Here is a 25837-nt window from a genome sequence, read left to right on the forward strand (position 1 = left end):
GGGGCGCCTTGGTGAATAAAACCTCCCCAATTCCCTTCTGTGCCCCCGTGATGAACTTATAGGTAGCCACAAGGTCGCCTCTCAACCTTCTCTTGCGGAGGCTGAAAAGGTCCAGTTTCTCTAGTCTCTTCTCGTAGGGCTTGGTCTGCAAGCCCTTAACCATACTAGTGGCCCTTCTCTGGACTCTCTCCAGGTTATCCGCATCCCTCTTGAAGTGCGGCGCCCAGAATTGCATGTAGTACTCCAACTGCGGTCTGACCAGCGCCCGATAGAGGGGAAGTATCACCTCCTTGGACCTATTCGTCATGCATCTGCTGATGCACGATAAAGTGCCATTGGCTTTTTTGATGGCTTCGTCACACTGCCGACTCATGTTCATCTTGGAGTCCACTAGGACTCCGAGACCCCTTTCCACTTCCGTGCCACCCAGCAGGTCATTCCCTAGGCTGTAGGTGTGCTGGACATTTTTCCTCCCTAGGTGCAGCACTTTGCATTTCTCCTTGTTGAACTGCATTCTGTTGTTTTCTGCCCACTTGTCCAACCTGTCCAGGTCTGCTTGCAGCTGTTCCCTGCCCTCCGGCGTGTCCACTTCTCCCCATAGCTTTGTGTCATCTGCAAACTTGGACAGAGTACATTTCACTCCCTCGTCCAAGTCACTGATGAAGACATTGAAGAGTATCGGTCCAAGGACCGAGCCCTGCGGGACCCCGCTGCCCACACCCTTCCAGGTCGATACCGACCCATCCACTACGACTCTCTGGGTGCGACCCTCCAGCCAATTCGCCACCCACCGGACTGTGTAGTCATCCAAGTCACAGCCTCTTAACTTGTTCACCAGTATGGGGTGGGATACCGTATCGAAGGCCTTCCTGAAGTCCAAGTATACGACATCCACCCCTCCTCCTGTGTCCAGGCGTTTTGTAACCTGGTCATAAAAAGAAACTAGATTGGTCAGGCACGATCTGTCAAGTACTATTATGTTACAAGTACTATTTTCTGCAAAGTGAAGAATAAAGATCACCACATCATTGTTCCTGGAGATCCTCCACAATTTTAAATTGGTCATTTTTAGACCCATTAAAATATGCTGTTGGCCTGGTGACAGCGTTTGCACTGCAGAGATTTTCTGTTTGGTTGTAAGAAGCAGAGCCACGTTTTAAAGAATATTCCTCCTAATTAGCACGCTATGCTGCATTCGTTCGGATCCATCTGTGTTCAGTAATGCAGATTTGGTTAAAGGTAAATGGCAGTTTGGCAAGGCATGACGCTAAATTACTGGTTGGCCCCTTCATCAGTTACCGGACAGAGGATTTTCCTTTTGTCATTAACGGCAAGTTTGGGTAATTTTTATGTTCAGTACTGGTCCAGAGGCTGTATATGGGAGCCCGGGGCCTGCTGGGATAGGGTTTTACACTTGTGCTGTCCTTTTGCCCTTCCACTGAACTCTTTTCATTTCAGTCATGAGCAAACAGTCAGTGCCTGAACTAACAACCCTGCAATCCTCCAAAGCACGCCTCGCTTACAGTACCAAACAAAGGGAGGCCCGCGTGGGCCGGCCCAGGCCAAGGAATGCAGCTTCGGGGTTCTGCTCCATAAATTTAACCAGCACGACAAAAAGGAGATAATATGAGCCTTCGTGATGATCTGAAAGGGGGAGGTTTGTGTCCCATTGATTGCGGTCTGGCCCATTGCCAGGCCCCGAGCCTGACCGACAGTTGAACCATATCGTTAAGGCGTGTAATACAGCTCGAGTCTTGTACAGCAGCCAATGAGTACATATCCAGAGGGCAAAAGTTTATAAAGAGTTGAGGCTGTCCTATTTAACCCTCTCACACTTCATGTAATATATACTGCTGCCATTCAGAAATAGTCACATTGCTATTAAAAATGTAAACTGTCAACTTTTGGGGGGGGGGGGTTGTGTTTTTTTACTTTAAAAGAAATACATGTGTGTCTGATTTCTAATGCACAGCAGATTTATAAAGTGATCTGAGGAAAGTATGTAAAGCCGATGCTCAAAAAGACCTCCGCTTTTTTTCAATACTTCTTTATCCCAAGTAACTTTGTCTGAAAGCTTTTGTTTGTAGATGTTTCCTGTTTCCTGGGTTATTGTATGTGCTATTTCATACAGATGGAATTGTTTTTTACCCTGATGTCACCTCATCTACCATAAGTGCTGGCATTTTTTATAAGTAAACTTTCCACCTAATATTGCTGTTCACGAGCGGTGCGGGGGCAGGCATATTCCACCGGTTGATTGAAGTTGTCCCTTGCAACTTTAACTTCAAAAGCTACTTTGTTAGCAGCTTCACTCTTTTTTTTTTTTTTTTTTTTTTTTATCTTCATCTGGCTCCGAGTTCTGTGTAGTGCTTATTGCTGTATTACCTGTACAAAATATTTTTTTTAAGTACATAAGTGCTGAACAAGTATGCAAATAGACTTTCTCAAGGACAAAACCTTTCAATGGCATTAGTTTAGTATGTAGCCTTATAAGCTGAGGCAGTTGGTGAGCTTGCCTTCTCAAAATGCCCACCGTATGATGCAGTACAAACGGGGGGTTTTTTTGTTTTTTTTTTTATTTTATTAAATGCAATTAATCTTCACTGTGATTGTCTTTACCAAGTGGCAAATGCTGACTTGTTGATGGTGACTACTCTATAAATGGTCATACTAATGCTCCATCCAATCCAGTATCCTGCCTCTGACAGTAGTATGGAAAGCTTCAAGAGGGAGAGTTGCAATATTCCTACAATATTGCTAATTGCAAAATAGCGCGCCATGAATTCAGATTTCTTCTGACCTCAGCTTGGGCATTTTTACATGTGGTGAAATGTGGCGCCAGGCACTTTTTAATTAGCGAGCCGCGCTAATTAAAAGCGCCTGCGCATCACATGCATCAGTGTCACCGCACATCCCGGTGCTGAACAAATGGCAATGGGCTACCTTGAACATGTTTTATTTCAAAGCGCCCCACTGCCGTTTTTTTCAGCGCAGACACGCACAGCAATGCTGATGCACGTGACGTGGAAAGCTGTTGGAGTGCATCCATTTCCGCGCTGCAGCAGACTCGATTAATCGAGTCTGCTCCACGCTGGATTTGTCGGAGCAGGCTCTGCACATATGTGTAGGAACCCCTTGTGTCCTGAAGCATAACAGCTTTGTAACTCCTGAGATTTTTACCTTTGCTAAGATACAGCTCCTCCTATACAAAGACATGCCTAGTCCCTTTCTGAACTTCAGAGTTAGAAATAACGCCTTAAACAGCATACAAGATAAGACTTATCTGACATGCGTGACTCCGCATATTAGAGGGCAAATGCAACTTTCAAAATCAGGGAAAGGTCAGTTTTCTTGGGCAGCACAAAATAATGTTGCATGTAAGTGAATTAATTGATCAAAGTCCACCTAACAATAACAAAAAAAAAAAGAAACGGGGGGGGGGGGGAAAAAAGAGGGGAAAGTTTTTGGGGCGGGGGGGGGGGGGGGGGGGACAAAAGTAGGTGCAAGTTTTTAGAGCATGTTAGCTGGAAAAAACCCTAATGAAACATTCAGTGGACTCAGTTTTCCAAGTATAAGAATAGTCGGGAAGAGAGAAATTCAGAAGTTATGATAAGGCAATATAATATTTTTCACATATTAATTAAGCCTTTTAATATTGAATCTGTTAAAATGGTATAAAGCTAAGTTATAATAATGTTATAGGGACTAAGTAATCAAACAGGAGGGGTGTGTGCGTGCATAAATAGAGTCTGCATGAAGTAAGTGCAAATGCATCTAGGCAGTTAAACACTTTCATCCAATGTGATGATGATGAAAATGTAAGCTAATGTCTTGTGGTGCTTGTCATCTGTATATGTGCTTGCGCGGACAGACCTCTTGCTTTCCTATTCTGAACCCTTGGGGTCTACCTTTAAATTAATGAAGGCAACTAAAAACTGGATTCCTTCCAGCCCTAAACTTCTGTGAATCTGTGGATTCACATCCACCCATCATTCAAAGCCTTGGAAGATTTTTGCACATAGCGTACACTTAAGCACACTGGACTCTCTTCCAATCTGATCTCAGATTGAAAAAAAATAGTGGAATAAGTACATCTTTGAGGAGCTGGCAGGAGTAAACGCCATGATAAATTGTTGTTTCCCCAGCATGCTACAGCTCTCTGAAAAGCATATTGGGTCAAAGAAAGGTCTTCTGCATCTGAGCTGGTAGATCCCTCAAATGAGGAGTGATTTGACTGCAAGTGGGAGGTTTTAGCCTTTTATTTGCATGTTTTTGCCTGAAACCAGCATATTGGGAGCACGTTTAACAAGTACAATATATTCCATGCATTTGCTGGAATAAACAGTGCTTATGAACTTCCTTAAATGTGTGGTCAGCAGGGAGCTGTCTGGCTCATGTGATTTTTACACATTTCTTCAGTTAGCTCAGATATTTGAATGCCAAATTCAACACTTGGACTGGGTGTCCATTTATAACGCACCTTTCAGGCATCTGTGTCCCTAAACTGGTAAATGAGTTGGGTTATAGAGCCGTGCCAACTCTCTAATTTTAGACTGCGGGTGTTCAAAAGTCCTCTTTCTATATCTTGTTGGGGGTTGCAGGCTTTAAGCCCAAAATTGAGCAGGAAGCAGCTGTAACTACCCTATAAAAGCTTACTACCCTCTGTCAAACCAGTCACAGTCCAACTAGGGGCTATTAATGAGTGTAAGGTTGCCCAATTCACTAAATATTTATTCTTTTATTCTCTGCAAAGCAGAACACCATTACACAGAAAACACTGCTTCCCATCTTCTTAGGGTGATTATTGGAACAGAAAGCATGAATGACCATTTGACACAGGGCAGTGATATTTCATCGCTCTTGCAGAAATGGCAATAGGGGAAATGGGGTTACAGGTAGTGGAAACAAATGCAAGTATAAGCTGAAAAGAGCTATGTCAGAGGTGGAAGTGTACTGTTTGGTGTTCCTTTTACCCAAGAGTATTGTATCTGTAAGATATGTAGTGTTGCTATGCTATGTGTAATGCAAAGCTTGCTACAATACTTCAGCTCTGCAAGGTCTTAGGATAAATTGTAACTACATAAAGGTGTTTGTAGCTGTTAAGTCTTTCTGTCCACCATCAATTTAGCGTTCCTCACTATGTGCTACTTCCTTCCAATGCAGATCTGCATCTCCATTTTAAATACCATGAAAATAAGGTGCATGGAGATGGAGTGGCTTGTTGCAGATGGAGTCAACTTCATTGCATCTTCTAGTCTTGGGCTCAGGCTGCGAAGCTACATGTCTTGGGGTGAAGTTACAGGCTACACTTAGACTGTATTACATCTGTGAAATGTTAAGCAGTGTTCAACTTAGAACGTGCTGTGAGCAGTCACATGTTAAGGGTTAATACCTTAACCCTTGTTAGGGTTCTTGTCCACGGCTCTGAGCCCCCCAGTTGAACTGGGCCACCTGTAATAAACTTTTCAGAGTAGACGCACCCCTCTTCCCTCTTAATAAAACCGCTTTGCACGTGTCTTCTTGCTCTAGTCAAACCCTCTTCTACCCCAATACTGAGGAGTAAGATCTTGATGACTTCCCAGCTGACAAACTGATGCACAAATCAGATGCATGTCTCAAAGGAGACTTCAAGCCAACAGCTCCTCTGCATTCCCTCTAATAATAACTACCAGGCCAGACCAATTCTTTGCTACCAAAACCCCATTGCAAGCCAGTGCCACAAGGTATCAGTGTTAAGCAGTATGTTGCAGCTTAACAGCCTAGTCCCTGTAACTCAGTAACACGGTACCTTACTCTAGTGCTGGTATAGTTAAAGATGCTGTCAATATTTCCATTGCAAACCCTGTTTTTCAGGTTTATATAAAATACATCTGTAAAAGTCTGCTCCAGGCATACAAAGTTTCAGCCTGGGAACAATTCATTTTCTCCCCCTCCTTCTTTAAATACTTACAAAACAACTTCAGTTTAAACAAAGGAAAATTTGGCAGGTAATCAGCCCATGAAACAATTCAAACACCACTTGTATGTTGAAGAGAATGTTAAATCTGTTGATCTTTTTAACTTTGGAAAGAGTCTGGTGCACATAAATCTACTTTTTCTGAAGCAGTTTTATTGCAGTTAAGAGATGGAGAAAAGACTGTCTGTGATGGTAAAAGACATGCCAGAGAGGTATGGTCATAAAGCATTTTTTCTGGGAAGAAAGTTTTTGAAAATCTTATGTTCGTATTACTTAAGAAGACCGCAGATTGCAATTAGTGATATTAGAGAAGTAGAGTTTTCGTTATTTATCTAGCTCTGTTCACTTAAAATGGAATTTGGTTTTCTTGCAAACTGCTCTGGTAGTGTAGATAGCAAATCCTGGATCTGTTACTGAGGAGATGGAAAGGTACAGTAGTATAAGTACAGTGTTTGCCCAAAATCCAAGAGCATTTCAAATTTAAGATGACTTCCCCAATAATTGGATTCTGTACTTTAGAAAATTATAAATTTTGTTTATAATTTTCCATGTATACCATACCGTAAGTCCTGGAAGGTCATGTTCAATTTGCTCCCCCACTGCTGTGATGGGGAAAGTAGTAGTGGGGGGTGAGGAGCCAGACCTCTGCCCCTTGCTTTCCTGCCTCCTTGTCCCCCTGTGCATGTGCCTGCTCCCCCCAACTCTCTGCCCACCCCCTCCCCTTACCTTCTGCTGCAGCTCTACTCTTGGGGCAGTCAGCAGTGCTTCAGCCCAGGCTAGCCAGGTAGAAGTGGCAGCAGCTCCCACCAGCCACGCTGGGTCAGGACTAGAGAGACCAGAGCAGAGCAGAAGATAAGGGGGTGAGGGATGCAGAGGGTGGAGGGGCAAGCTGTAGTTTCACTCCCACACCTTACTGCCTCCCCTGGCTGCATGTCCCCTGCCCACCAAATGAGCCTTTCTAACCCAGGGCAGGCAGCAGCTTGGCTCCACCTTCAGCCCTGATGCTGAGGCCAAAGCCAGAGCTGTGCTGCCGCCTGCCCCAGGCTGGTACCCAAATCCAAGACAAGGCTCCCCGCCCCCCATCCCCTCCTGCCCACCATGCTGATGGGGGAGGGAGAAGGGGGGGGAATCTCATCTTGGATTTGAGTAAATAGCAGCGTGTAAACACTCTCATTTGTGTTGGGTTTGACAAAAACTGAACTTTATTTTCCAGCGTTTTTACACGTAGGACGGCTCTGTTTGTTTCTCCTTAAAGCAAACTGTTTATTTTCCAGCCTGCTTATTTGTTTTAAGGTGAATAAGCTCAAATCGGTTTGGGGTATACCTGGAGGACAGTATTGCACTAACACTACCAAAGAATGTTTAATGAACTTTGCTGCAGCAAACTTTGCCAAAAATAGGTATGTGCATCTTCTCTTGGTTTCAGTTACTATTGCACTATCTGTGGCCAGATTTTGCTCTCATGTTATGTTACTAGCATGTGGGTGAACATAGGTTTGTAAAAGGAACAGAGGGAGAAATTACGATTTGGAGAAAAATACTTGCAAATATTGACTTTGGGTCCCTTGTCTAGTTTTCCTTTGCAGCTATTCAAACACGCAGTCAAGTATGCAGACTGGTTTTTCATCTAGATTCTTAAACGGCCTTCCACAGCGTAACGTCTGAGTTCCTCCTACACCAGCTGAGGAACTGATCTATTTGATCACTTTTTCTTTCTTTCCTTCCTTCTTTCTTAGTTTAAACCCTTTTGGTGGGATCCCAGGAATACTGTGGCCTGTTAAGTAAAAGCCAGCAAATTGCTGCCATGGCAGTAGCGCAAGCTTTTCAGTTTTTAAATGTGTGTATAGCAAATAGAAATAATATTCTCAAGTGTTGAGCTTTGTCTGAACAGTGAAGCACTGTGCTGTGTGCCTCAACCTTCTTGACACTATTCCCAATCTCTTTGTGTCTTCATTCAGCGGCACTGTTCCCCGCTGTGACTAGTAGACATGAGGGCATTTCTGTCTTGTATTGCCTTTGTGTGCTTATTAAAAAAGAATCAGCAAATCTGTTGAGTGCATGTTTAATGTAACACAGATGTGGGCACACCACTGTTCATTCTGCTTTACAAATTTTCAGCTTTTTGTATTTCATCAGTGTTGCTTATTATTTACAGAACGTAACTCGAGATGGCAGAACAAATTGTAGATTTAAAAAAAAAAAATCAAGTCGTGTGGAATGCCGTTAGCTGTCCAGACCAAACAAACCAGTTTGCCAGTGGCTGATGGACTAAGACAATCAGTGCAATTCATGTTAACACTAGTGGCGCTTAATTAAAAGTCAGCTGACCTTACCACCAAGAGAATTATCTTTTATCCCCAGGTTGAACATCTTAATACCTACCAAAGAGCAAGGAAGATCAGTAAACACGTCCTCAGAGTAGAGAGATATTATACTCTTGAACTTATACCATTCAAAAAAAAAAAATACAGTTCAGAAATTTCCAGGAGTCCTTCAGAAACAGGATGTGATACTTTTCTTCTGTTTCTCTGGCCTGTGTCTGAAAATCAGCTTGCTCCGATCTGATTTCCTCAGAACAGTTTGGATTAAAAGGATCTATTCTCCCCACTTCTCGCAACAGTCCCATTTGCCACTCTTCAAATTTCTGTACTCATTTCTGCTGCAGAAGTATTAGAAAAGGATCCATAGATTCATGGATTATAAAGGCCGGAAGGGACCTCGAAAGGTCATCAGGTCCAGCCCCCTGCACCAAGCAGGAAAGACGACTGGGGGTAGGGTGACCCCAGCAAGGTGGGGTATGATATGTACACGTGTACTAGGAAGATTATTAAATATAAAAAATAGTATTTATTGTCATTGCTCATTCCAGGTTGAGCGGATTGAGGCTGCTTTATTCACTTCCTTTTCCCGAATGCTAAATGGAAATATTTCATTAGACGGGTCATGATTGGCCTATTGCTGAAACGGGTCCCTGTTCAAACCTGCTGCTACTGTATTATCATTTTTAAACGTTTGCTGCTACAGCACCTAGATACTAGCTAGTAGGGGCTTTCCAGGAGTAATCAGATTTATTTATTTTTTTCTCCTATATGTGGCATCTTCAGGTGTCGTGTTTTTTTTTTTTTTTCTCCTCTGAGGCATGTGAGACACAAAAATGGGACTTTCCAGTGAGATCTAAAGCTAGCAAGGATTATGATACTGATTCCCTTTGGGACCACGTTCCTTTAAACATTTGTTTTTTTTAATAAAGAAAAGGACCTTTTTACTTGGTATTGCTTAGTAGCATCATAATGAAATTCAGTACTGCTTTGTTCATCTCATACAGCTTGATCCAGAGGTCTAAAAGCACCCCGTAATTAAACCTCATCAGTGCACCTGGGATAAGAAGGAATTATTATTCCTGTTTTACCAAAGGGAAATCGGAGGGGTAGAAATTACATGATATGATCAGGATCACAGTGTTGGCCAGCAGCAAAGCTTGAAAAAGAACCTAGGATTTCTTCTCCTGTTTTTTAACCGCTTCCCCATGGCTCTTTCCTTTTATTTTTACATTGTCTCAGCTTTCCACATGCAGGAGACATGGCTACTAGGCTTTTTAGGCTGTTCTGCAGAAAATTAAATAATTTTAAATGATTTGGGCTGTGAACTTTACAGGTTCACTTTAGTGCTGAAGTTGCCCTCATTCAAATGAACGCTAACAATGAAATACTACTTTTCATTTCAACCTTATTTCATTTTGTAAATGAATTAATCTCTCTTTATACATTTAGGAAACTAAATGTTTTCACCTATAATAATAGTTGAGTCTCATATCATGTGGTTTTAAGATGCCACTGATCACTTTTAACGTTCATATTGTGACTTTAGTAAAAATGCATAGGAGCTGAAAGCGTTAAAGTTTTTCATCTGGGAAGATGATTCCTCACTTGGCAAAATCAAAAGCTGCGTAGCATCAGGGCAGTCAAGGCTGAGCATCAATATTTCAGTGCTGCTGGTGGAGTCTCTTGGTCTTGATTTTAAATTTTGCAATTGAAAGTCCTTGGAAGAAGGAGGAAGGTTGCAAAGACTTTGCAAGGAAGATAAGAAAACAAGCCCAGTTAGATAAACAGTTTGTCCCTCTCTTGTAGCTAATCTCTTCATTTGTATTCAGCAAATTGGTGTGCCTTGTAAAGTTGTAAAAGGTTGCTGTAACTGGATGAGGGAGTGCAGATGGAGAGCCTGGGCTGCTGAGATTGCAGAGTAATAGTGCATGGGGAGAAGGAAAACTCTCCCAAGTAAATGGCTCTTAAGAGCTAATAGATGTGCAGTGATTTGTTTTAACCTTTTATTTATTTAAGTTCTTTGATTACAGACTAGCTTACTTCCGTGGGTTTTCCACCTGCCTGGAAACAGGAGCTTGCAAGAACTTAGATAAATGGATTAAAGAGGTTTCTAGTTTTACCTCTTTGTACCTGACTGTCCTTGGCTGAAATGCTGTTTTATAACTTTTACGCTTCTGTGAATAACCCATCCCAACACTCCCACCACCACGGCGGTGGGAATAGTTTCCTTTTCTCCAGTTTAAGGAAGCCCTCTGCTAGGCACCATTTATCTAAGGGTTTCTAAACAGCACAGACACATAGCAGAGAAGCACTTCTCAGTAGTGCGGAGCTGTATATCAGGTTCTTAGTCGGCTTCTAATACCAAACATATGGTAATGTTACCTAGTTCAGAGGCAAAATTGGAAAATGTAGGCACTGTCACACCCTTAAACACTGGAGGCATTTCAGGTTACTTTGCTTTATGTTAAGTCAGCTAATTCCCATCAATCTGCCTATTCTTTCATTGTTTGCGTTAATCTGTCTTCTATTTCAAAAGCGTGCATAAGCAAAAATAGTAGCCTTTTATCTTCTTGCCACACATCCTGGGTACAGGTGCTCTGTTACCCCTTCATAGAGCTGAAGGCTTGTGGTTGAACAGTTCCTGGTCCCCTCAAAATGCCAAAGTAGCTTAACCACACTTTTCCCAAAATGTTAACTTTGTGGGCACTTCTAGTTTAATTTACTTACTCGGGGACATGTAATAGGTGAAGCCAATAGTGTGCAGGCTTTGGAAAGATTTCTAATGCAGTTACTCTTTACAATATCTAGAGGAAACAACAGTCTCTACACTATCCCATAGTTTCCTCTCAGATTTTGTCAGGATTTGGCTGGAGTCCTCTGGATCAAGGATCTCCACCTACTGCCCACGGCTTCTCTGTATCGGTGAATCTTTCTCATCGCTATCCCCACAGTACGGGCAGTCCTTGATGTAAGACGTTTCGAGTTGCAATGAACGGCACTTAAGACATTTATAAATCAACACCCTGTTTCGACTTTCTGGTGTCAGTTTTGACTTTACAATGCTTGATGTGACGCGACACCGTGCCATCTTCCTGGAGAACATCTGTCCAAACTTCCTTGGACGCTTTCTTTAAGAAAGCAGACGAGACTCCAGAAAAACCTGCAGCCCAGACTCCTGAGACGACTCCAGCCAATAGGGCTCCACCATTCAATTCGGTGGAGATTCAGCCTGATTCGGTGGCCGAATCTCCGAATCAAATCAGGAGACTCTTTAATCTCTCCGAATCGATTCGGAAAGATTCGGCGATTCAGACATAGACACAGCTTTAAATGTACCAGGTGGCTTGTGAATGCTGAGATGCTGGGGCAGATGGAGCATCCCACAGGAGTGTGGGGGGCTCCCCAGCGCGCTCGACAGCAGACCCTGAAGTGGACCAGAAGCACTTCTGGCAACTGGTGCCTCCTCGGTCTGGGGGGGCACCTGGGTTCCCCCCATGGCTGATTGCCAAGCCGGGGGAGTATGGGGGTCCCCCCCCAACGCTCCCCAGCGGACCCAGAAGTGGACCAGAACTACTTCCAGTCCACTTCCGGGTTTGCTGCCAAGCATGGGCGGGGGGCCCTGTGCTCCTGTGTGGGATGCTCTATCTGCCCCAGCATTGCATCATTCACAAGCCATGCTGGTACCTCAAGGTATATAGAAAAAACATTTAAAGCTGTGTCTATGGCCGAATCATCATCGAATCTTCAGATTTGGATTTGGCCGAATCAAATTGGGGACAGTGATCTGCATCGACAAATCAAATCACGATCCCCAATTTGGGCTGAATCCAAATCGAATACAGCACATTTCGCACGCCCCTACCAGCCAAGAGCCCTTCAAAAAGTCCAGCAAAATAACCTCAAAGAAGTCCTTCCAAATCAATATGATTGCTATTTACAATATAAATACATTAATGTAGCTATATTACTCATCTATAATTGATTGAGTACAACATTCTGGGTTATTTTTGGTGAAAACGGTATCAGACTTTGATTCAGGATCCAATCTCCCATTTATAATATTGTTCCTATGGGAAAATCAATTCTGAGTTACAACATTTTGACTTAAGACGCGGTTTCCAGGAACCAGTTGTGTCATAAGTCCGAGGACTGCCTGTACCCTCTTCCACCATAGGCTGTTTCCACAGTCAGAAGTGACTGTTCTCCTATTTAAAGATTTTCCATTCTCCACTCACCTCCCTGCAGATGCATTTGGGCCCCGTCTATACTCATCTGCCTCTGCCTCCTGCCAGAGCTGCTGGCGGCAGACAGCAGTCACCGCTGCCAAGCTGCAAGAGCGCATGCGTGTCCATGCATTTCTGATGGCTTTGTGTAACTTCAGGCAGCAGCTGTGTTCCAAAGCAAGCAGTGCACCCTGCGAAAGCACCAGCTGCTGAACAGACGGCAGCAGCTGACAGAAGGCGGAGGAGTGCCCATGTGTGCCTGTTGGCAGAAGCCTTACTCCAGTCTGCAGGGGTGGTTTAAGTGTTGGCAGAAAAGAGGACTCTGCCATCACAGAGGTGCTTTGGTTGAGAGCGTGATCAAAGTTTGGTGAGCAAAGCCCTAGAGTACTGCCAAGGAAAGTGTTACATGGACTGGGCCATGGTTTAATTGGTTTTCTACTTCATGACCTGACAAAGAATGTCTTGCATTTGAAAGCTTGTCTAACTGTATCCCAACTATGCAGTCTGTCCAGTAAAAGCTGTTACCCGAAGAGTCCTTGCCTCTTGCATAATTCCTGGACCATCAGGGCTATAGCATCACTCTAACACAACCTTTTCACCCAAGTCATGTTCCCTAGCATACCCCTTGTTTAGCAAGAAGATGGTCATTAACAGTGATGACTGTTTTTGGCTTCCTTTGTAGCGTCTTCCAGTCAGAAGCAGCGATAGATGTCTCCCCAGTCATGAGACGCACTATATATTGAAGCATTTGATGATCTAACAACCTAATAAAGTTAATTCTTAAATTGTTTATCACACATGGAAGTACAGATCTGCTAACTTTTGGTGATTCACCATGAACTCTGACTCCTCCAAATACATCCCTGATGCAGAATAAAGCGGCAGTAATCTAAATGTCAAGTGAATTTGTGCAAGACAAGAATTTTTGCGGGTGATTTCTTTTATTAGACCAACTGCATGGTTGGGGATACCCAAAAGCTTGTCTAAGTCTGTCCCAGAAGGGTATACACTTTAGACTAACTAAATAAGATATATAGCATAAGCATAGGCTTTTGTGAACTCAAGACTGGGGGCTGGGGAGGGTTGGTGAATTGGGGACAGAGTTGCTGAAGGGGAAAGGTACTAAAGAAACAACAAGACTCCAGAGAAAACATCTGCAGAAGGCAAGTACTCATGTCTGCTATTGCCAAGCAGCTTAAAAACCTCATTGCGATGTGGGATTTTTCCTTTCAGATCAAAAGGACAAAAGCAGTTCATTCTGCAGGGCCTGTAGAAAGCATTAAGAGCAGACAGAGTGGACTAATCAGAAATACGCCATTTGACTCTAAATAACCTCTTGAAGAATTAGAAGTAATAACCCGAAAGAGATACCTGAAGAGCATGCAGCATACCTGAAGTGGTGCTATTTGGAAGAGGCAGAGAGTAAAGCAGAACTGGGTATCCTATTCAGTCCAATTCAAATTGCTTTGATTTCCATTTGAGACCTGCCTGCAGTGGAGAATTGAAAAAAGTGGATCCACCTGCATATTTGCTTAGACCACCCCCAAATATGATACAGGTTTCTCTCACTTCATGCGGGTTCTGTATGTGCAAATTTGCTCTTATGCGATGACCCTTTTTATATAAAAAAATTAATTATGTGCGAGGTACATTCACTCTTATGCAATTGGTGTGGTGGAAGACCGCAGTCAGCTGCTTTGTGTGGTGCATTGTGGGAGTGACGCACGCCAAAATATAGTCTCCTGTGTGGATCTGTGCTCCTCACTCATTGTCTGCGGCATGTGTTTCTGTAGTTGCCATCTCCATTATGATAGTTGTGCGGGCCGGGAGCGACCCGAGCCCTTTTCCGTGCTGCACGTGGGCTGTGGCCAGCAGCCCGGGCACGCCGGGTTGGAGGGGGAAGGCCGACGAGCTGGAATTAGGCACAAACGCTTAGCGGTAGTTTTAAAGATTGTTTACTTACACCGAGATGGCAGTGGTGTAGGCTGGAAAACTTGCTTGAGTTGCAGTTACAGACAGACAACAAAACAAAACTCGAACCTGCAGGGCACGAGGGTACGTCGCAAGGGTTTTCGGTGATGGGAAGATAAACCTGCAGGACTCGAACCCGGGTAGAAGAGCTCTGAAGTCGGTCAAGGACTCGCCCGAAGTTTGCTAGGCTCCGCGGGTCCGGTTCTTTTGCGCGCGGGAAGGGATACGTCTGGACTGCGATCGACGACGGGGAGAGGCTAGAGGTTGATCAGACCTCCGTTGCCTGCTTGAAATGCACTGGGTCCGTAAGGATCCGCAGCGCTTAGAGATCTGCACACAGCGTGAAGTCTCCTCCTCCCGGTGTTTGTGGAGTCCTCCAACTTGGGCGGAAACCACTCAAGCCTTTTGTACGGCTAGCAAGCCAATCACTAGCCGCCACGTGTGAATAATTTAGAACTGGCCAATAATGGGGCTCGAATTAGCATACAAATGGCGGGAACTCTTTGCAACGAGCATTTCTGTGCTGCAACAAAGAAATGCACCCTGCAAAGAAAGCTTCAAATTGGCGGGAAATTCTCCCTTGCACCGGGGTTCTCTTTTGCAGCAGAAAACTCCACCGTGCAAAGAAGCTATAATTTAGTGGGAACAGTTTAGCAGTGCCGAAGCACACACAAACAAAAATCACACCCTTTGGGTTGTGACAATAGTGCCCTGTGCTTTTGTGTACTGTCTTCTGTTGGTGAGTACCAAAATTGTCTTGTAAAAGTGGTAGAAATGGGTCTGGGTGTCAGAACAATCGAGGTCTTGAAACGTATTCCTATTTGTTACATTGTAAAGTGGGTTCCCTTGATGCGAGTTTGAGTTATGTGCCGTTTTCCAGGAACGCACATACAGCTTAAAGCAAGGGAACCTGTATTACAGTTTAAAAATAGATCAGGTGCCAATAAAAGCATAATTTAGTGGCTTTTCTATGTCAAAAATGCACCATATCTATACAGTGACTTAATATATTGAGTGAATTAATGCAATTGAGTTTTGTGCGCATGTGTTGTATGTAGGACACAAGCTGAGAGAGTGAGGAAGCCACGCTGCTGTAGAAATCCTCAAGGGCTCCTGCCACGGTATTCAGAAAGCCAAGCAGAAGGACAAGAACAGCTCTTCAAGCTGACAGACAACATCCAAGATGAGTTGTAAGTACTGTTCCAGCAACTGTAGTGTTTACAATACACTCACTACATGCACTGTATTTTTTGTGTCCTCGTGATAAAGACTAAAACCATTCTCTCCCCCATTTCATCTATTTCTCTTTCTTTTGATTTCCTGGAGGATGGAACAGATGCTTGGCAACTTTCACCATTGCCTCCCTTTCAAGTGTCTCCATGTAATATACTAATGTTACATCATGTCATCTCTCAGAAGTGGCAAAACTGGACACTGTGCTCCAGATGTGGCTTCTTACCCCAGTGCCAAATAGAGAAGAACGATCACTTCCCTTGATCTGCTGGCAACAGTCCTACTAATGCAGCCCAGTATGCCATCAAGCTTCTTCGCAACAAGGACACACTGTTAGCTCATATTCAGCTTATTGTCCATTGTAACCCCCATGTCATTTTTTGCTTAGACAGTCCATCCCCAGCTTGCACTGGTGCTTGGGATTATTTCCGTCTAAGTGCAGGACTTTGCACTTCTCCTTATTGAACCTCATGGGATTTCCTTTGGTCCAATCCTCCAATTTCTCTGCTATTCCTCACAGCTTGGTGTCATCTGCAAACTTGCTGAGTGTGCATTTTGTCCCATCTTCCAGGTCGTTAATGAAGATATTGAACAAAACCAGCCCCAGGACTGACCCCTGGGGTACTCCACTTGATACTGGCTGCCAACTAGACATCGAACCGTTGACTACTACCCTTTGAGCCCAGTGCTCCAGCCAGTTTTCTATCCACCTTGCAGTCCATTCATCCAACCTGTACTTCCTCACCTTGCTTCAAGAGTGCTGTGGGAGACTGTATCAAAAGCCTTGCTGAAGTCAAGGTGCTACATATCCATCGGTTTCCCTGCATCCACAGAGCCAGTCATCTTGAAGGCAATCAGGTTGGTCAGGCATGACTTGCCCCTGGTGCATCCATGCTGACTGCTCCTAATCACCATCTTCTCCAAGTGCTTAGATTTTATTTTTATATGTATTTTTTCCTTTTGAGAAAAGGAAGTTATACAGAATTATAGTACTGGGCATCTGGCTTTGTGCCTTAATCTATCTAATTTAGGGTATTCCCTGCCCTTCCGTATCCTTCTCTTCCTTTCTCCTCATTATTTTTCAAACTCAGAGGCATGATAGATATGGCATCTGCTCCACAAGCATTATAATTACATCAGCACTCATTGGATGCACACTAGTGATCATTGCATCCTTGGCGGGAAGTAGGGAATTTTGAGTGTACTTAGGTGCTTGCATTCAAGGTTATATTGTACATATTAAAGCATAAATACTATAATGGAGCATCTCCAAAGTCTTTGGAGCATTGTTATAGTGCTCAGAAATAGAACTGACCATTTTAGGCTGGACATAGTAAAAATGTCTTTACTGTCTGAGCCCCCAGGACCTGGAATAGACTCCCTCCAGGTGTGGTGCAGGCACCTACCTGCTCTGGACTCATTCAAGAAATGCTTGGATGCTTGTCTTGCTGGGATCCTTTGACCCTAGCTGACTTCCTGCCTCTGGGGCAAGGGGCTGGACTTGATGATCTTGGAGGTCCCTTCCAGCCATAACGTCTATGACATCTATTAAACTTTGCTTATTTTTTAAATGAACCAAAATAATCCTGAAAAATGTTTTTTTTTTTTATTAGAACAACCAGTCCTGAAATTTGACTCAAGCACATGAGAACATAGTGGTATAGGCAGCATTGAAGATCTTGCTGTATGTGTGGGTTTTTTGTGGGTTTTTTAAAGAATTTTCTCATGTTCCAAGCCAAATCAAGTCCAAATCCATGAGTCAGTCCAGAACCATAAGTGGCCCTACAACCGGCAAACATCCTCCACCCCCGCCAGGGGCTTCAGCTATTTCCAGCATCTTTTGGTGGGCATGCTACGTGCAGACCCAGGACCGGAGGCCCCCAAGTTTCACCCGCCCTCAACCAGACGGCCTCAGGAGCAAGCTAGGGAGGAGCCTTCCATTTCCATAAAATGGGCTTTAAGCCCCAGCATCTCAGTGGGTGCTAAACCACACCAGAAGAACAGTTATCCCGGAGAGGGCTGAAGGAAAACTACCTTCATGGACCCAGATACACAGTGTTTCCCCTGCCAGGTAGGTATGTGTGTAACAAAGGACTGGTAAATAGCATCTTTAAATATGTCTTAAGGAGGCAACCACCTAGCCACACAGGGATGCAACTGGGCACTCAAGGCACAGGGGCAGCCAGTTCCAGTTGCCAGCATGCCACTGATGCAGCTGTACAGCTGCCAGCATGTACCAGCTGTTTTCCCCCTCCACTACCCTCCTCTCCCACAAGTTGGCACCCGGGGCAGTTGCCCCAGTGCCCTCCCCCCCAGCTATACCACTGCAACCACCAACTGGCTTTAGCATGAGGTTCAGACCATGCAAGGAAGAACGTAGGTGAAATATCCAAAGAAAAATTGCTTCCAACAGACAAAGCCCATTCGTTGGACTGAAGTTTAAAACGGGGTCTGCAATCTACTTTCATCCCTCCTCGAACTCTGCCACTGGGGACAGGCGTGTTCCAGGGAGAACGTGCAGTTCAGCGCAGTTGTCTGCAGTCCCCCAGGGGAGAGGATCTGGCACGGGAGAGCAGCTTGAATTTGCTGCCTGTGCTTCAAGGGAGCGTGGTAGTGGAGACTCCCAGAGGAGGCGCAGGTTCAGGCCGCATCCGTCTCTACTACCCAGGCATTCAGGGCTGTGTTAGCAAACTAGGGGCAGAGGTTTTAGTAATGTGGCTGCTGCACTCTGGCCCCCTCCATCCCCCCCTTTCCACACTGGGCAGATTTCCCTTGTCAGGAGACCACAATCTGGCTTCTGCTAAGGGAAAAACTGAGCCTGGACAGCTGAATTTTTTTTGTATAGATTTTCCAGCTGAGATTTTCATACGTAACGCTTAGTTTGTACCACCCAAATGAGTATATCATTGGTGGTTTGGGGGGGAATGGGGTTTGTGTTTGTTTTTCACAGAATCATTTGGATTTCTTTAATTAGATTGTTCATTTACTCTTGACTTTTTTACCATTAAACGTATCTCTCAAGAAGAAAACAGTATTTCTAGTCATGGAAAACCGGTACAGAATTGTGCCTCTGACTTTTATCCTAGCATTGTAATTAAAAGCACATTTAGAGACCTGATTATTTGCATATTTTCCTTCAGAGTTAAATCCATAAAAGGGGGCTTTAATACCTTTCTCTACTGTTCTAACTAAATGTTTCCACATTTTTTTCCATTTAGGCTCACTGTTTTACTTCTGGAAAATATTGTGTAATTACTTCCTGATGTAGTTAAAAACCAACAAATTCTCCAGAGATCTGGTTGCTTCTGCTTTGTTCTACTGGATCGTGTTTCATTTAATTTTTCATTTTCTTGTATTAATTTAATTATTTTAATCATAGAAACGTACGGATATGAAGAAAAGCTAAACCAATATTTTAAAGGTTCAACAGAAGTTCTGAAAACTAGGCACAGGAGAGAGGATGTGTGTTGGCAAAAGAAAATGAAGTCATGGTGTATGACTCAAATGTAGAAAAAAAGTAGGGCTTTAGCTACAAATTTGCTAACATTTCTTTGCTTCACCATGAAATCACTGTTCTCCATTTTTATACTTCTGGTCCTCAAAATACATCCCTTACCCCAGTGACAACCTTGCAGGAAAATTGAAAAAAGGTGTAATGCAGCCTGTTCTGAAAAGTAGAAATTAATTGCCAAGTTTTCCAAAGTGTCAAGTAACTGTATTCCCACTGGACTCCGTGGCAGCTGCTGGTACTGAGCACGTCTTTTAATATCCAGTCTAAAGCAGAAAGAAGTAATTTCTTTTAATTTATTTGTTTGCTGTTGTTTAGACAATATTCTTGCCATTCAGTGGGAACTTTTTCTTTTCTTTTTTGTCCCCTTGCCTTTAAAAGCATTTGATTTAACAGAACCCAACCTTCATTGGAATAAAAAAAAAAACTCTGATAAAAGGAAGCAAGCCTGTCCATTAATCAGATTATGTTGTTAGAATATAGCATTGTTGTGTAGATCGATCTATCTATCTAGATATAGATGTGTGTGTGTGTAGTGGAAACAGTGACATGATGGGATTGGCTGCTGTAAAGACTGTCACCTTGCCTTTGACATTTTTATAATTGTCCTGCAGCAGTTATTTACTTAGAATAGTATGTGGCCGCTGCTTTTTAATGTAGTTTAATGGAAACACAGTGCAATCAGGTTTTCATGGGCCAACACTGAAAGCTTCTAATACCAACCAGAGCCCCATTGTGCCTCTATTTACCCATCTTCAAAATGGGAAGACAGAATGTGTCACAGCTGTGTTGCAAGGAGAAATTTCGTTTTCTACTAGTCTCTAGTTAGCTGCATGGTTTACACTTAAAATTACTAAGGCTTTTCTCAAAATATGAGCTAATAACTTCAGGGTCCTAGACATCTAAATCATTTGATGCCTCGGGCTTCTGTGAACCAATGCCAAATGCATGACAGCTGCTATGTATACCTCCTTGGCAGGTTACCTCTCACTCTTCCTTTCTAAAGTTACGCAGCTCTTAAATTATCAAATGTTTATAATGATTTTCAAGTTATTTTGCGATTTCATTTGAACAAAGCCAACGCGGTTCTTTTCTAGCGGACTACAGCTGTCTCAGTCTCATTGTTCCGAATTTCAACATTTTAGCCTTTATCTTGTGCAAGAATAATGAGAATTGTGCTTGAATCCAGCAGAGAAATGAAAGTCGGGGTTGCTAGCTAGGAAGAGTAATTTTAAGCAACGTAAGAAAAGAACGTTTTCAGTCTAAGCCCTGAGAACGCAGCAGATACACTGGCAATATGTGTGCTTTGATTTCATGTCCTTGAGGCAGTAGGTAAGGGAGAAGGTTTGATTTAAAAAAAAGTGTATGAAGCAAGGAATGCAGCCAATGTGTGTATCACTCAGGTTATTTGAAGGAGGGCGAACACAGCAAGATGGGTTTAATTGGCTAATCTGTATTTTGTCGGACAAGTTGGAGGTGTGCTATTTAGCAGGTATGTAGAGATCTATGCAGTCTACCTAGTAGAATAGATAAGCATAGTAATTAACACAATTATTGTTTGAAACTTCAGAAGCATTTAAATGGTCTTAAAAACCCTCCTCTCCTTAATCATGCTATCTGCATTTACACTGACAAGCAGCTTAAACCTGGCCTGATTAGGAGACAAAGAGAAGAGACAAGGCAAGGATTGGCTACAAAATGCAGAGCCCTCTTCCAGTAGGCTTTGATGGAAAAGATTTGTTCAAGGTTATCTGCATGATTATTTCAGTCCCAAAAGTGGGGTGTGGGGGTTGTTATTATTGCGGCATCTCTAAGCCATAAGCACCTTTTTGGGGAAATAAATCTGGTTACCTGGCCTTGTTGTATGCTTTGGTACTAACATTATTTTTACAGCAAATGGCTCATTCAGATGCAGACTGGCATATTGTGCAAAGGTTGAGTTAACAGTGCCTCAAACACTTGCACTTGGATTTTTTTTGCCCTGGCAGTATCAATACACTATCCTTCATTATACCTGCCTGGAAGTTTGATTCATACCACATTTTTGGCCTGTTGCTGCTGTTCTCAGTACCTGCTTTTTCTTCACTGGCTTATTTCCTAGGCTAGGGACAGAAATTACACACAAACTTCTTAAATCGATCGGGAACCAGTTTAAACTTGTAACAGAACCAAAGTTCGGTGCACTTAAACCACTTTCAAAATGTCTGGAACAGGTTTAAGATAAGCCTGGATGGATGTAGTATCAGATTTAGGTCAGATTGGTTTATGGAACTTCTGTCCCAGATCTCCTCCTGATTCAACGTGATTCATGGTCCTCCAGCATCCCAGGATGCTGTGCAGCTGTGTGCTGTGCTCTGCTCCAGCGGAACAGGACTGGCCCTGCTGTCAGCGGGGGGCTTTTCCATCCCCTGGAAAATTCCCTCCTTGGCCAGGAGAATTGGCCCGGCTCCCAGCTGGGGAGAGGAGAGTAAAGCCCCCGCTGTGGGCTTCCCTTCCCCTGGAGCTGGGATCTAGGGCCCCGCAGCTGCTGGTACGAGCCACTGCAGGGGTCCAGCTGCCTTTCGAGTTTGAAAAGTGACCGTGAGTTCACTTTTTTATCACTTCAATTTAGACAGTTTACAGAAACCTGCAAACGTTGATTCGATTCAGCCTCAGTCTTTTTGACTGTGTGTACTTAGCCCTAGTGTCCAGATCTAGATGGACCATGTCTGCAGCACCCAGGAAGCACTCGGCTCATTGCGAGAGAGCCATTTGGAGATCCATACACGATTTAACCAAGCATCATGCAATCACCGAGTCTTCCAGGGCAGATGCTGCCTTTGGCAAAGAAATCCTCCAGTTGCTGTCCTCCTGTTCTAACAGAATAGACTCTTTCCTACAGGCTTGTTCATAAACTGGTGGTCTGTTGACAGCGCATAGATAATACTTCAAAATCCATTTAACATTTTCACTTAATAGGCTGGATCAAGAAATCAAGATGCACTTTTTTTTAAATAGACCATAAATGTGGTGGCTTATATTTATATTGAGGCCTCAGTGTCGTGTTATATGTAAAATATCTATTTCAATTTTGTATTCCCTTCCTTTTTATTTTTACATTGATCTTTTCAGACACAGTAATTCTCTAATCTCCTTAATTCACCCTTTTCTCCCTTCCATATTCATCGCTCAAACCAACTAATCTCTCCGGGGAAACCTCCCGCTTGCTGCTTAACCTTTCACCTTCGGTGTTAAACAGCTAATTCCTCTTCTCTAGCTACCAAGTCAGGCAGCAGGTTAAGTCGCTTAAAAAAAAAAAAAAAAAAAAATCCCCCAAAAAAGCACGGAGCAAAAAATGAAACACTGTATTTTGCAGCATGCCTTGAAGAATGGAACAGCACTTCAGCAATGTATCTTACAACACCGTTCAGCAAAACAGCCTTACAAAGAACGGCCAGCTCTGAAGTTAACTTAAAAATACTTCTTGTCGTTGCCTGAGACACAGAGAAATTACTCAGCGCAACCCTGTTGAATAATGTTTTTGACATGTAAGCTATATGCCACCTTTATAAGGAGATGCTGGCCTTCCCCATCTACATTTCAGGCCATATTGTGTGTGTTTACTTCATTTCTGCTGTTTTATTTGCACGTTCTCTATCACATTTCCATTCCTTGTGTACCTGATGCTTTGACCATAACCTCAACGCCTCCTGTATAACCAAAGCTCTCAAAGCTAGCAAATAGGTACTTAATCCAAAGGCTGTATCTACTGTGTAGTTTGGGTTTGGGATATCCTGCAGTTTACTTTTGATTAATTCATATGAAACCTTGAAGCCAAGGGGCTGCACACTGTGAATTATCACAGCATTATATGCTATGTAGTTCACTTTTCAGGTAGAGTTGCGAAGTATGCAAAAAATGAGTGGCAAGTAGAAGAGAACTACCTATCAACTCCATAGTTTAGCTATTAAACCTGATAGGCTGCAGTGCACTGATTTGTCTTTCTGATTTTGTAGTTTCATAGTGGTGGAGAACATAGACAGCTATTGTGTTCTCATTTCGTCCAAAGCTGTTTATTTCCTGAAGCGTGGAGATTATGTTGACCGGGACGCCATCTTCCTGGAAGTCAAGTATGATGATCTCTACCACTGCCTTGTTTCAAAAGATCATGGGAAGGTTTATGTACAGCTGACAAAGAAAGCTGTGAGCACAAGTAGCGGTGTAGCAATACCAGGCCCATCGCATCACAAACCTATGGTAAGGACCTAGTACTTCCCCTTCCCCTCAAGTGATGTTTTCTGCTGCATACCGGGATATAATACAACCATCAAATGCTTCGTTGTCATCTGTGAACATTCTTCTGCGCTGCTTGATTACGAAAACTGCAGGAAGAGTGTGGTGTAGGAAATACGGGTTTTTTTCTGGCTTTTTTTGTCCTGCCACGAGAGAGGCTTGGGTGCAGAAATAATTCAGGTACTTTTGCTCTTATAAACTCAGCAGAAAGATATGGGGAAATCCAGCAGCTCCTTGAACAGGGAGACATTTGCCGACAGATATGAAGGAGTGTTCTACTTTTTGAGGGCAAAAAATGTAGTCCGTATGAGTAGACTGTGCATCAACCAGGATATGATTGCTGGAGGCCAAAAAAAAGTCCGAAGCCTTATCAAGTTATTCTTCCATATAATGGGGACATCTATCGGATTGCTTCAGAGCATGATGTCCTTTCTTCCTCACCTTGTACACTGCATTTTTTAAAAAGAAACTATTCTCTCCAGTCCCCTCCACACACCTATGTATTGCTTGCCTGTAATAAAGTTAATCTTTGCCATAAAATTCACAGTCGTAGCTTTCCATTCTAATCCTGTTGGAGCTGGCTTGTTTTATTACAGCAGCACTAAAAGCCCCATTGTCCAGGCTCACAGCAAGGGCTTCTCCCTGCCCCGAGCGGTTATAGTCTAAATAACAAGACAGACAAAATATATAAGAGGAGAAACAGAAGTGAGATGTTTTACCCAGGGTACTTATAATACCATAAGAAGATCCTGCCCTCGCCTTTTCATCTGAAAATCACATACGTAAAATGCCTCTAGGTACTTCCTATCAGAGTATCTTAAATTCCTGTACAAACATTATTTCACCCGCTCTCAACACGGAGGTAGGTAAGGGAAGCTCTGCTTTATCAAGAGTTAGAATGATGAATGCGAGGACAAGAAACTAAGACTCCCAGTTCCCAGTTTTCTGCTCTTTAAGAAGTTGCCTGTTTAATGTGAATTAACCAGGCTGGTCATTTTAGTTGGATGAGCTCTACTTTCATATGAGAGAGATAGATAGATAGATAGCTAGTCTACTTTCATGTAATCATATATTTACTGTAAATGGATACTTCTGTTTCTCTTAGCAGTGGTGGTAATTTTTTTTTCAACGCCATAGATACTGTGTTGGTAACACAATCTCTTATTTGTGCAGGTTCACGTAAAGTCTGAAGTCCTCGCAGTAAAGCTGTCTCAAGAAATAAACTATGCAAAGAGCCTTTATTATGAGCAACAGCTTATGTTAAGACTTAGTGAAAATCAAGAACAGTTGGAGCTGGACTCCTGAAAACATCCCACTTCCTGCCAAAGGGAATTTACTTTACACACTGCAAGTACCAGTCTGGGACAGAAAGGTCTCCTGTCTCTTAAATAAAAGGAAAAAACAGAATCTCGATGTTGGGAAATGTATTCTGTAACTATAGAAAGCAATGCACTGGAAACAAATGAATACCATTAGTATTTGCTCTTATGCGGTGATTTAGATTATGAGTGAACCAGATTTTTTTTTCAGTGTTAGCTCGATAACCACCACATTTTAAATGCATTTAGTCCTGGGAGAAGCCCTGTGTTTTGTTACCTTGTATATATGTACAACTGTTTGATGTAAATAAGAAAGTATAGACCTAGGGTGTGATTTATGTATAAAGGTCTATCTACTGTAAAGAAATTAAAGAGAAACTATATTGAGCCTTAATGCACTAATTGAAGCTGCACACTCTCGCTGTAGAAAGTTATTCTTGTGAGTGGAGGAATGTAGATGTAATAAAAAAATATTCATTATAGTTCTTTGGAGCTGGAAGAGCACAGAAGCCCTGTAGCACGGGGTGGCTTTGTTGAATAGTCTCATAAGGGTGCACTGTGTGTTGATTTTTTTTATTTTTTTTTTTTTTCAGCGCCATCAGTGCAGCTGGAAGCAGATGCATAGTCATCTACCAGAAATGCCACTTCATTTATCACAGCAGATTCATCCTGCTTTTGTGAATCTGTTGGGAGTAAGTTGGGGAGGGGCTCTCTGGTTCAGGTAGTTCAACCACGTTCTCAAAGCCCTGGAAAACAAGCTCATTTTTTGGTAAAATGATTGAGTTCAGTTTTCAGGAAGGTATCCACACCCTTATTGAAGGCCTTGGAACTGCCCCTGCAGACAGGTTTCAAGAGGACATTGGTGAGATGTTTTACAAATATTTGGAATGGACAGCACTTGAAACGGATCTTTTTTTTCCTGCGCTTTGATCCAGCAAGTATATTAGTTGGTGGTTGTAGAGTTGCTCTTTAGTGGTAAGCTGCTGGGAACGGTTTGGATTGATCTGGAGAACAAATCACTGCAGCATTTGTTT

At 43.1% G+C, this 25837-nt stretch overlaps 1 protein-coding gene across 5 annotated transcripts in view; it reads left to right on the top strand.

The window, feature by feature from the left end:
* VPS13D (vacuolar protein sorting 13 homolog D) overlaps positions 1-25312 on the top strand; it is a 187331-nt gene extending 162019 nt beyond the window's left edge. For 4 of the 5 annotated variants that reach the window (XM_025198111.1, XM_025198112.1, XM_025198114.1 and 1 more), the window contains 3 exons: positions 15530-15661; positions 23208-23448; positions 24658-24795. In XM_025198111.1, the coding sequence (XP_025053896.1) occupies positions 15530-15661; positions 23208-23448; positions 24658-24789 (505 nt within the window). In that variant the 3' untranslated portion in view covers positions 24790-24795. Of the gene's footprint in view, positions 1-15529; positions 15662-23207; positions 23449-24657 lie in introns of all 5 variants that reach the window. The other variant, XM_025198113.1, reaches the window with a different exon arrangement.
* Positions 25313-25837: the final 525 nt, after the last annotated feature.

This window comes from Alligator sinensis, unplaced genomic scaffold, assembly GCF_000455745.1.
Source record: "Alligator sinensis unplaced genomic scaffold, ASM45574v1 scaffold569_1, whole genome shotgun sequence".
Classification (NCBI taxonomy): Eukaryota; Metazoa; Chordata; order Crocodylia; family Alligatoridae; genus Alligator; species Alligator sinensis.